At 38.6% G+C, this 12555-nt stretch overlaps 1 protein-coding gene across 2 annotated transcripts in view; it reads left to right on the top strand.

Annotated features, from left to right (window-relative positions):
• The window catches only part of RIC1 (RIC1 homolog, RAB6A GEF complex partner 1), a 52516-nt gene that overhangs the window by 878 nt on the left and 39083 nt on the right, over positions 1-12555 (top strand). For both annotated transcript variants that reach the window (XM_003643000.6, XM_004949066.5), the window contains exon 2: positions 12147-12254. In XM_003643000.6, coding sequence (XP_003643048.1) covers positions 12147-12254 — 108 coding nt within the window. The remainder of the gene's footprint in view (positions 1-12146; positions 12255-12555) is intronic.

The following is a 12555-nucleotide window of genomic DNA, read 5'->3' on the forward strand; positions in this document are numbered from 1 at the left end:
CTGCTCCTGGGACTGTCAGTGCAAACGTGCTTCGTGTCCTTTATGTGCATATGTTACACATTCTATATAAAAGAGAATATGAGCATTAAGAAAACGTACAACAAAGCACAGGTTTTTTTTATAAAGCAGAACTGTCTGTGATGACTAATTATGCAATCCAGAAGTCCACAAAGTTTGTTTGATGAGAGTTTAACTGTTTTGTGACCCTGAGAACGGGAATTGCAATGGCTTTTGGTTGGAATTTGCTGCTTTAGCAGTGTCGTTTGAAACTGGATGTAATTAGTATTGAATGCTTTGCTTTAAATTAGCTTTGGTAAGATTGTTAACAAAAAATGCTGCATGTCAGTTTAATTTGGTGCAGCATTACAAAGCAGTTGTGATATTGACTTGAAATTTTGATGCTGGATATTTTAAAATTCTGCCTCAGTAAGATCTATGCCTGTCTACAAATATCTCTAATTCCAGATAATTTTCTGAGTTCATCTCAGGTTACAGAGAAAAGTAAAAATCCAATTTTAGGAAGCTGGTATAGAGCAGTGTCAAACAACAGTCATAGCCTTAAAATCTTGCTTGAAGTTATGCTGAGATTTCATCACTCTGTGTTGTGCTCTGCCTGTCTATTAATTAGTTCCTGGGCGGGGTGCTGATGCTGTATTTTAACTTCCATGTATATTGCATCAGGGAGTATCAACCCAGTACCTGTGCCATGTGAACTTCGTCATGTGGCCTGTGGTCCCTTTGATTTATGCTGTGTAGTGTAGATGAAGTATGCAGTCTGCTAGCTTTTGCTGGTTGTTAAATCTCTAGCTGTAGTTGTCAACAAAACGTAATTGGTGGTCTTTTCTGGGAAAATAGGTACATGAGGACAGGCTTGTAGAATGCTTTGCAATATATGTCCTTTTGTCCAGAAGGCAGTTTCTTTTATGGTCTGTTCACAGGGGCTGCGTTCGTTACCTGACAAGTTTGGACTTGTATTGGAATGCTGAACAGTGTGTAGCTGACAGAAAGTAAGGCAGGAGGGTAGAAGAATTTACTTGTTGCAGGAAAGATTTAGCAAACCTATAGATCATGGAAAAATTTCTTACTGCATTCAGTTCCAATATGTAGTGGTTTATTTCAACTGTGATTTTGCCAGACTTGATTTTAGACTACAAAAAAATTACAGTCCCATCTGTATGACAGAGATATGTGTTGAGCTTTTTTTTTTTGAGACTCTATTGCATTGTTAACCGTATTTATTGCAAGTATGTTTTTTTTTTTAAGGGTGAAGTCATATGTTTAACTGGTATGAAATAAACTAAAATCTTAGCATCCTAGAAAATGTTACTAGGCAGATGTATTTCTTTAGAACAAAACTACTTTTTGGCCAGGTTGAACTAATTAAATTTTGTGAAGTGGAAAAGCCTTCAGGCTGATGTCCTTGTTAAAGCTTAGTACTATCTCAAATATATATGGAAGGCTTTGTGTGAGGATGAGGAGATGAGACTTGTGAAACTATTCTGAGGCTTTCAAGAACAAAAGGCCCTTTTAAATACTTCCAGGCTTATGAACTTACATTGAGCATTGTGTGTTTTTTCAAGTGTAGTGATAATGTTTAAAGTTCCTTTTCATCTACTTTCAATTAGGACCTAACAATAGGGGAAATCTATCTGAAAGTATGGATTGGTTCTGGGGTTGGAAACCATATAGATATTATGGTTAGAAAATGACCGATCACGAGTGGTGTTCCCCAGGGGTCGGTGCTGGGGCCTGTCCTGTTTAATATCTTTATTGATGACCTGGATGAGAGCATTGAGTGCACCCTCAGTAAGTTTGCAGATGACACCAAGCTGGCTGGAAGCGTTGATCTGCCTGAGGGTAGCGAGGCCCTACAGAGGGATCTGGATAGGCTGGATAGCTGGGCTGAAGCCAATGGGATGGGATTCAACAAGACCAAATGCCGTGTCCTGCACTTCGGCCGCAATAACCCCAGGCAACAGTACAGGCTTGGGGCAGAGTGGCTGGGAGACTGTGTAGAGGAAATGGACCTGGGGGTGTTGATTGACACTAGACTGAACGTGAGCCAGCAGTGTGCCCAGGTGGCTTGTATCAGAAATAGTGCGGCCAGCAGGAATAGGGAAGTAATTGTCCCCCTGTACTCAGCACTGGTGAGGCCGCACCTCAAGTACTGTGTCCAGTTTTGGGCCCCTCACTGTAAGAAAGACATCGAGGCCCTGGAGCGTGTCCAGAGGAGGGCAACAAAGCTGGTGAGGGGTCTGGAGCACAGGCCTTATGAGGAGCAGCTGAAGGAGCTGGGATTGTTCAGTCTAGAGAAGAGGAGGCTCAGGGGAGACCATATTGCTCTCTATAACTACCTGAAAGGAGGTTGTAGTGAGCTGGGGGTCAGCCTCTTCTCTCGTGTGACTAGTGATAGGACTAGAGGGAATGGCTTCAAGCTGCGCCAGGGAAGATTCAGGCTGGATGTTAGGAAATACTACTACTCTGAAAGGGTGGTCAGGCACTGGAATGGGCTGCCCAGAGAGGTGGTGGAGTCACCGACCCTGGTCGTGTTCAAAGAGTGTTTGGATGTTGTGTTGAGGGACATGGTTTAGCGAGAACCATTGGTGAAGGGCGAACGAATGGTTGGGTTGGATGATCCTGTGGGTCTTTTCCAACCTTAGCGATTCTGTGATTCTATGGTGTCTTTGAGTCAGAAAGTCCTAGACTGCTTAACTTGTTGGCTTGTAGAGTGAATTTAGATGGTAGATACAAAGACCACTAATCAATGATGAACTTATTTCATTACATAGAATCATAAAATGGCCTGGGTTGAATAGGACCACAATGATCATCTAGTTTCAACCCTCCTGCTATGTGCAGGGTTGCCAACCACTAGATCAGGCTGCCCAGAGCCACATTCAGCCTGGCCTTGAATGCTCCCAGGGATGGGGCATCCACAACCTCCTTGGGCAACCTGTTCCAGTGCATCACCACCCTCTGAGTGAAAGACTTCCTCCTAATATCTAAGCTAAACCTCCTCCATCTCAGTTTAAGACCATTCCCCCTTGTCACTATCCACCCTTGTAAACAGCCATTCCCCTTCCTGTTTATACTCTCCCTTCAAGTACTGGAAGGCTGCAGTGAGGTCTCCTCAGAGCCTTCTCTTCTCCAGGCTAAACAAGTCCAATTCCCTCAACCTTTCCTCATAGGAGAGGCATTCCAGCCCTCTGATCTTATCTTTGTAGCCCTCCTGTGGACCTGCTCGAAGAGCTCCATGTCCTTTCTGTACTGGGGGCCCCAGGCCTGGATGCAGTACTCCAGATGGAGTCTCACAAGAGCCGAGTAGAGGGGAACAATCACCACCTTCTCCCTGCTGGCCACCCCTTTTTTAATGCAGCCCAGGACACAGTTGGCCTTCCGGGCTGCAAACACACGCTGCTGGCTCATGTCCAGCTTCTCATCCACCAGGACCCCGAAGTCCCTCTCCGTAGGGCCGCTCCCAAGGAGATCTTCCCCCAGTTTGTATAAATACCTGGGATTGCCCCAACCCAAGTGCAACACCCTGCACTTGGCCTTGTTGAACCTCATTAGGTTTTCATGGGCCCACTTCTCCAGCCTCTCCAGGTCCCTCTGCATGGCTTCCCTTCCTCCCAATGTATCGACTGCACTGCTCAGCTTGGTGTCATCCACCAACTTGCTGAGGGTGCACTCGATGCTATCGTCTGTGTCATTGATGAGGATGTTGAAGAGCACCGGTCCCAAGACAGACCTCTGAGGGACACCACTTGTGACCAGCCTCCACCCTGACACAGAACCATTGATCACAACCATTTGGCTGTGTCCAGTCACCCAATTCCTAATCCATCAGAATCCATGCAATCCATCAGCATTATATGCTGAGCACACTTACCCCATATATGTATATTTATAAATTGTATGCATGTGTTACTGTACTTATTTGTATGTTATAAAACATACACAAAATAGAAATTAAGGAATGAAAGGATAAACTAAAAGGATAGTTTATTTATTTTAATTATTTCTTTTAATTTTTTCTAACAGTGTAAAAATGCTTTCTTCTCGTTACCCAGTGGATTCTCTTGCACGTGCCCTAATTTGGAGACATCTGATCTAAGTGTTTTTCTTTAATATTTAATAAGAAATTTATGGCCACAGAACATTCACTGACATTGAAAGCCAATGAATCTTTTTTCACTGACAGCACTGGAAAGCTTGTTTGACTATTCTGCGAATGTTAAGTACTTGGATGTTTGAAACCTGAAACTTCAGTTCTTGAAAGGAACTTTCTGAAATACTAAAAAGCAGTAATTTATTAACGTGGGAACTGAAGGTGTGCTTTTCTTAGGCCGCTGTGCAGTTTGAAGAGTTGTCATCTTCACTGCTTGGACTTGTATTTTTGTGGCTACTATTGGCTTTTATGGGAAGGGTCAACTTGCTGAACAAATGGAAACTTGCTTTTCCCTGCTCCTGGAGGGGATGAGAGGAGCATTGTTCTTAGCTTGTTGAGAGTGTTGCTCCTTTGAGAGCAGTGACTTTTTAATTTAGATCAGTTTGGTTATGTCATGAAATAAGAGCCCAAGGCAGTTCAGGGAATTTAGTTATTCTCTACATATTGAGTGAAGATGTGCGCAGCTGTAGAATATGTGACAAAGGCATAGATTTTTCCGCTGCAAATGTTGAAGAGTAAAACAAGAATAGAGTCTGATGACATAGTTACACATATAAATATAGTCTGGTGTTTCCTTTCTTTGATCTTAACAGACTGATGGCAATGACAGGAATAAGTATCAGCCTTAAATATTTAATGAAAACCCTTGTGCATTGTCATACTGTCTGGTATGACTCTGCCTGTCATTACCAGTCCTGCAAGCTCTCTGGACTCTATTCATTTTGAAGAAAATATTGTAATTACCTAGATGTTTACCAGCTTAGAATTTATATTTACCCATGGTTTTAAACTTTTCTTTTTGTGATATTCTGATGCTGAATGAGATCACTGAACTATAAGTTTATGGGATAGCATGCATGTCAGAATCTTACATCGCTGAGTAATCTATCTTTATTCTAAATGCTGACTTTCTCTCTATTCTTCTAAGACTCTTTTCCTGTGCTTTTCAGTCTCATTGGTCTGTGTTAGAATTGAGCTTGATACATTCTTTAAGCAAATTGGACACAACAGGGAAGTGTGCTTTTCTTAGGGAAATGATCTCTGTAAACTGGAATTTTGGAATGCTATTAAAAGGAGCTATTTGCAACACCAGTGCTTATAGGAAATGTGCTGTGTGAAAAGATGTATATTTAAAAAATGCCATTGTTACAGTGGTTTTTTTTTTTTTAATTTTTATTATAGGTGACTATTAAAAGAAAAAAAAACTGATTGTCTTCACTGTGCTTCCAGGATTAAGCTTTCAGAGTCATGTACTTATCTCAGAACTCTAAGGAGAGTAGCTTGCTGAGTACTGTAGTATGTTTCTTTTTCCTAGGTAGGATTAGATGAGATCTCTCTAGCATTTTTATTTGAAATTTTTTTGGAATATGGGCATCAGGCATGTTGTTAATGACACATTGTGAACAATGTGGCACAAATGGCAACAGTGCAGGCTGGATGTCTTGCCTCTTCTGTTGTGGTTTGTGGTTTTTAGTTGTTTTTTTTTTTTTTTTTTCCTTTTTTTTTCCATAGTAGTTTATTTTCTGGGATTCCGACTTCTCACAGATACCTATCAGGGACTGGTCTGAAAAGGCCATTTCTTTTTGCACTTTGGTGAGAGTGACAGCTGTTCCATTGCTTCCCTTATAAGGTTATTTATCTCTAATCTTAAAAAAAAAAAAAAAAAAAAAAGTGAGAAATATCTATGGGACTGATGGATTTGTCATATGAAATGTAAAGTTCTCATGTTAATATTAGCGTGCCTTTTTGGTTTATCCTCTATTAATATCAAGTAGATGACCCTGTGAAAACATTGCAAAGTTACTTACCTGAAGAGAATAGCATCTGTGTTGTGAGCTCTGACTTTCCAAGCAGTTGCACATAAAAGTGTTTGTCAGTGTAAGATCAGGTGTTATGTTAGAGGTTTTGTAAATTTGCTCTTCATCACACAGTCCCGTTGTTCCATAATTCAAATTTAAGCACTTGATAATACATGGGACTGAGAAACAGCAAAGAGTACGGCCTTTCTTATTGGCTGTGTTTTTTGAGCGGTGGGCTGAAAACATCTGCCTGGGAGAGACAGTGATTGCCATCATCTGGGCAGCTCTGCAGCACTTTGGTTTTTCTTCTTCCACAGCAGCTTCTGTGAAGCATGGTATTGGGGATTGTTCATGCTGTATTATTTCTTGGATGAATATGCTGCTGATTTTAAACCTTCAGCTGCTTTTTTAAATTGAATTAAGAACGATATTGTCGTAATTAACATTGCCTTCAGAAATCCTTCTACTACCATCTTATATCTACATTACTTACAAAATAGCTTTTCATGGTCTGTGTTTACATCCCTTTCTCCCCCCTCTATTTAAGCATTTATTACTTAATAAACCTACAAAGATTCAACCTTCAAAGTGGAGAGCAAGCCGTCTGACAGCATACACTGCTCAGTGTCATGAGCCCTTCGTTCTGTATCTTTCAGCCCACTGCTTAAATTTTAAGCTTGTCAGGATAGTATGTTTGGTTTTTGTCTTGTGCCTACATCCTAATGCAGCATTGTAATACTTTTATTTTGAGACAAAACAAACGTTTGTGTTTCTGAAAGAAATTGCCTCCTAATTCTGAGTGAGATATAAGTTTTCTGTCTAAGATAGTAAGTCGTTAGAGGGGGGGGAATGGAAGAGTTTGAACAGCTAACTGTGGCCAGAGAGCAAAAAAGATGTGGATCAGAGCTGAACTTGTTGACTGTATGTAGGGTAAGTAAAATATCTGGAACTCTGCAAAGCATTTGGGCAGAAGTGATTGCATTCTGTGCAACTTTATCACTATTTTAAAGAGTTCCTTTAGCTTCTTGCCCTCCGTAAGCATTCAGACATAAACTGCTTGACATCGAGGTAGTTTTCCTTGCTTAGGATACAGTGTTGCTATTGACATTTAACATAGCTGTCATACCTACTTCATTGTTCTGTGTAAAAATTATGAGTCTGCTGGTGCCTTACAGAAGATTGACAATCCTCAGAGAGTGTTAATTCGCGTTTTTGCTGATTTTTTGGGTGACTATAAAAGGCAGTGTTCCTGTTTTGTTCTTTCTGTCCGTGTTCTTTCTGCAAGTCAGTTCTCAGTAAGAGAGCAACTGAAGATGAAGTAACATTAACAGGTTTCAGTATTTGAATCTACACATGCTGCTACATTTTTAATTCTCAAACTTAGTCCAGTAGTTTTATGTTGTATTTGCTGGCCTGTTTAATGTGTTGAATGTGCTTTCCGCATGACTGCTGCATGGTTAGTGGAGTATTTCCACTAACCCACAGCAGTCAAACCGCAGTCTCCAAATTAAGGAAAACTTGTGCTCTCATTATGTCTTATTCTGTCAAACAACTGATCGTACCTGTCTCCAGTTGGCTAATGTATCATTTTATATTGAGGCCCTTGAACACCTCAGTAAAAGCAGGCACTTGCTCCTGTGAGAGTTGCTGTTCAAGTCTGTATGATTTGTCCTATTTAAAGATGGCCAGTTCAGATTTTAGAGTCTGCTCAATGTGTATTCACTTCACATAGTGGAATGCCTGTGTTTGGAGAAGTAAATCTATAATGTCTTATGTCTAGTTTGCTAAATTTTATGTGCGCCCAGTATGTCTTGATAGACCTCTTCATTAAAAATTAATTAATATAATCCAATGTTATGAGGTTGTTTACTCCTAGTTATTGCAAAAAGAAAGGAAGTGGGAAAGGTGGTATACTCTTTGTCAGTTACAGTTAAATAAAACCATTGATTTCAAATAACTTTCATCGAGTGTTTGTTGTAGTGTGGTTTTGTTTCTTCTTGATCTTGGTAAAGACTCCATCTTTATCAGTTAAAAGTCCAAGGGAATTCTTACTAAGCAATGTTACAACAACTACTAATGAAATGAAAGTCTGTTTTAAAGCAGGTGTTTGAATTGAATGTCGTTGCCTGTGAAACTGGCTTACTACAATAAGCCAGTATAAGGTTTTTATAGGTAGTGCAGTTTTTCTGTTTCAGTACTAGTCATCCAAAATGTTTTGTTTCTTTTTTACTTAAAAAACTTTTTTTTTTTAATGCTAGAGAGTATCAAGAAGCATAAAAAATTTCAGAGTATGAGAAGGGTTCTTGTGGGAAGATAGGCAAAGTAACTGAGTGGTGGGTAGGAAAGGAAGGAGATGTGGGAACAGGAAGTTGTGTGCTATTGCTCCCTTTTCTTATTACAGGAACACTAGAGAATTAACTTAATCTTTGGTGGATGGTATTACTGTGGTTTTTCTTTTTTTTTTTAATGATTGCCCTCCCTTTTTCCCTTTTTATCTATTTTTGTGTCCTTTGAACATCCTCCCACACTGTTCTATTCATAAGCGAGTGCTGGCTTCTGAATTCTGTTTTTGCCTGACCTGATATTCTTTACAAAGAGGCAAAATGTACTATATCAAAATGCTAGACTTTCTTTGCAGCGGATCAAGAAATGGCTTCTCTTCTATTCTGGGAAGCTTTTGCTAGCTTTAAGTTGCAGTTTGAGTGAAAGAATCATTACTAGTTTCACAGGAAATCCTCAGTTCTTCCTTTCTTAAGAACTGAAGGTGTTTACTTATCTTTTGCAGACTTTTTTTTTTTTTTTGAATGACTGTTTTCATGTGCTAGCTTACTTTCTATGTTTCTCTAATCACAAGTTTCTCCAAAAGCTGTGATTCCGTCATTAAAAGTTTAGTGAAAGTAGACTTTAAGCACTGTAAAGGAGCAGTATCATTATCTTGATTTATCTTTTATATCTTGTGCTTAACTGGATTTCTTTACAGTTTTCAGTAGTTGCGTGCTGAAGTGTGGAGAAGGAAAAAAAATCGCTTGGACTTTTCAGGAAGATGATGTAGGGAATTGGTTATCCCAAAAGAAACAAATGCAAAGATGTAGGGGAAGTTCTGTGCAACAGAGTCTAAATACCTACTGTTTTTATGCAGACTGAGTTACCTAAAACTAGTCAGAGAAAGGTATTATGTTGACTAGGCCCATTTGTTTTTTAAAAATGTGTATTGAAAGATCTGTTCCATTTGGGGCGAGTACCTAAAGTTAGACTGATACTCTTCATTTTATACAATGTAATTCTGTGCTGTTATACCTCTTAGGTCACTTTTTTGGTAATAAATGACTTCAGATATAGAATGGCTGTTTCACTTGCATGCGCAGAGCATGCTGTGTGAAGCTTGTAGCTGTTCTCACTATAGTGGGGAGCTTGTAAACTTAGGCAGTGAAGGTTCTTCTGTTGGGGGTTTTCAAAACTTGTAGTTTTCAGTTTCGGAATATGGAAATAAATTGCACTGGTGAAATATTTATGGTTTAAGCATTAGTTAGGTAGAATTCCTGATTTATTGAATTAGAAATCAATCTGCTTGCTAATAGGAGACTACTGAAACTCAAAAAAATAAAAAGAGCAAGTACTCTTAATGGTAACTCCTGTAGTCTTCATCTGTAGAAACAAAATGTAAATCAATCTAGAAATCAATTCTGTGTAAATTTTACAATTGCTATGTATGCAGAATGTTCTCCCAGATTCTAAGGTATAGTAACAACTTTCTCACAGATAAATGTCACAAGAACATTACAGTATAAATACGGTCATTATGGTTTGTAAAAGTAGTAATACTGAAAGAAAATTGTTGTGCATTAATGAGTTTCTAACACTGTTTATTTGTCTGCTGCTTAAATTCTTGAAGCAGAGGATGCTTTAAGATTGGTATTAGAATGATCAGAGCAGATTAACCACAGTTGTACTGTCACAGGGCACTTCCTTTCCCTTTATATCTAAGACATTTAACTTGGTTTTAAACCAAATGGTGAAAGACTATGTAGTTCACAAGAGCAATAAAGAAAATTCCATTACAAGTAATTTAGTGTTAGTTTACTTGACCTACTAGTAGCTGAAAGAAAAAGAAAAGCCATCTGAACTGAAAAATCTATTAGTTTGCTTGTTGTACTTTCCAGTATGAATTCTTAAACTTTATTTTTGGAAGTCAGTTCTGTGGAGATGTGAAATCTAATTAATAGAACTGGTCACAGATTGCAAAGTCATACTACAAATACGCTGAGGCTGACTGTCTATGTGGTATTAAACTCCTTGTTTGAATGTGTACTAATTTCATATTAATTTGTAGCTCTTTTTTTGTAAGGGAACTTGAAGCATCTGGTTTGAAATGTAGTGGTAGTAAATACTCACCTATTTATGGGGTATCATGATTTCTGGGTAGAATTAATTATTTACTTTTTTTTTCTGCCAGTTCTGCCAATTGAGCTAGGAGGCTAGAAACAATCTTAAGCTGTCTCTGACTGCTGTGAGAGGTGATTTTTCCCATCCAGCCACTGCACTGGGGTAGTGTACTCTTTTTTGGTGCAGAGTTTGTTGTGACAGCTCTGAAGAAAAATGAGCATTTAATATGGTTAGAGAATGCATCTGTTGTATTGATGAAGGGAAACTTCTAGAGGAAACTTGGTTTGTTTAATGTGGCTAAAGGCAAAGGAAGCATGGTTGTGCTCAAACTAACCTATATGCACATATTTCTCTGTCTTCCTTCCCAGTGGGGGACGGTAGCAAACAAGGGAATACCTGTCTAAGCTGAAAGCTATTATTGGTTCAAGAATGAGAAAAGTGAAAACAGATCTCAAGTATGTTTAGAGAGGAAGACTGTTTCTAAGCCCGGGAGCAAAAAGAGGTAGTCTTTCATTAGGATTTTATGTCAGCTCTAAACTGTTTTCAAGAAAGGGAATGAAGACTCTGTGTCTTCTGTAGCTTTGTCTGAGCCTCATGACACTGCAAGTCATCTTGATCCCCAGGAATAAAGGTATAAATGAGCACTTCCCTTCATATGCAGAATCAGTTCAACAAACTGTAGAGGCTGTTTATCTGCATAATTTCTGGTGACCTTTTCTTGAAAAGACGTAAAAAAGATTTTCTAGGTATCATCTATTTAATGCAGTGGTCCATCTGTTCAGCAGAAGCAATATGAATAGATTGTACTAAATCTTTTTTGTAGAATCTTTCATCCTGGCTAATTTGACAGTCCTTTTCATTAAAGGAGCCTATTAGAAGTGCTTTCTTTTTTTTTTCCTTTTCTCATTTAAGCTTTAATTTGTCTAATTTGAAACTAATTCTCTTCTCTGAAATAACTCCTTTTTTGTTTTCATCTGAAATCTGGGAAGAAAAGTCTCTAACTGCAATGTCGTGTTAGAAAGCAGCGTTCCTTTATTCCTCACAGTATGTACCAGAAGACTTGACAAACAGGAACATTCTCTCAGAGTTCAGGTTCTACATTTAAACAGCTAAGACATATGTCTGCAGTACATTGGCATACATATTCATTCTTCTCCAGGAACTCATTAGTATGTGCTAACATCCATCTGGGCATGGGCAATTGCATGTAGGGTGGTCCTGTGCCCACTTTATCCCCATTTTTCCACCATGGGTCTCATCTCTTAGACTTTTGGCTGACCTTTAGCTGTTTTTCCCCCGTTTGGCAAATTTCCATTTCGTGCCATATTGAACAACTTCCAAAAAAATATATGTAGAAATCTGAGAAAACATCCTTGTAACTGGTGAAATGCAAAGGTAAGTAGTCTGTTATGACTCCAGTGCTTCTTGTGAAGCAGAGTTGGAAGAAAACAAGGCTGTTCACACACCAAGCAAAGTTGAAAGTTTTAGAATTAGCACTCATTAATTTCTTTTGCTAAACTATTGTATTGGTCCTTAAACTTATATACTGATCCCTAAACAAACCAACCTGTATCATTGTCTTTTATTTGAAAGTGAGATGAAGAATGTTAATGTGGCAGGACTTCAGCTTAAGTTATTTTTCAAAGCACCATTGTATTGTGCATTGTCAAATACTCTTTTTTTTTTTAGCTTTCCTTTTTAAGAGAAACGTGTTGTAAGGAAAGATAATTGTTTACATTCCCATTTCTTCTAGACAAACGATGTAATTATTATCGTGTTCCTTTTTTTCCCTTCAGCCCAGCGTATTAATTGTGAGCTACAAGGAACTATCAAAAGCAGCTTCTCAGTTTGGACCTTATAAGCAAGCAGAGTGGCGGCCTGATGGCACCATGATAGCTGTTTCGGTAAGTAGAGATTTTATCTTCTTATTGTGGTTAAATTATTATAAGAATAGTTTTACTTCTGTAAAACTTACCATGAGTAAACTAATCATTCTTCAATTTTATAACAGAATATAATCACAAGTAAACTACTCAAGCATGTTATATCTTCATGCAGGAATTCAGAAGAGATATATTTGTTATATTGAATTAATTTGTATATTTTTTTCCATGATGTTGGGATCCATTTACTGAAGAAACCTTATGGTTCAACTAACATTAAGGCTGTTTTTCACTTTATTTCCATTCAGTTACTGGACTTTCA

This window comes from Gallus gallus, chromosome Z (genome assembly GCF_016699485.2).
Source record: "Gallus gallus isolate bGalGal1 chromosome Z, bGalGal1.mat.broiler.GRCg7b, whole genome shotgun sequence".
NCBI classification, from domain to species: domain Eukaryota; kingdom Metazoa; phylum Chordata; class Aves; order Galliformes; family Phasianidae; genus Gallus; species Gallus gallus.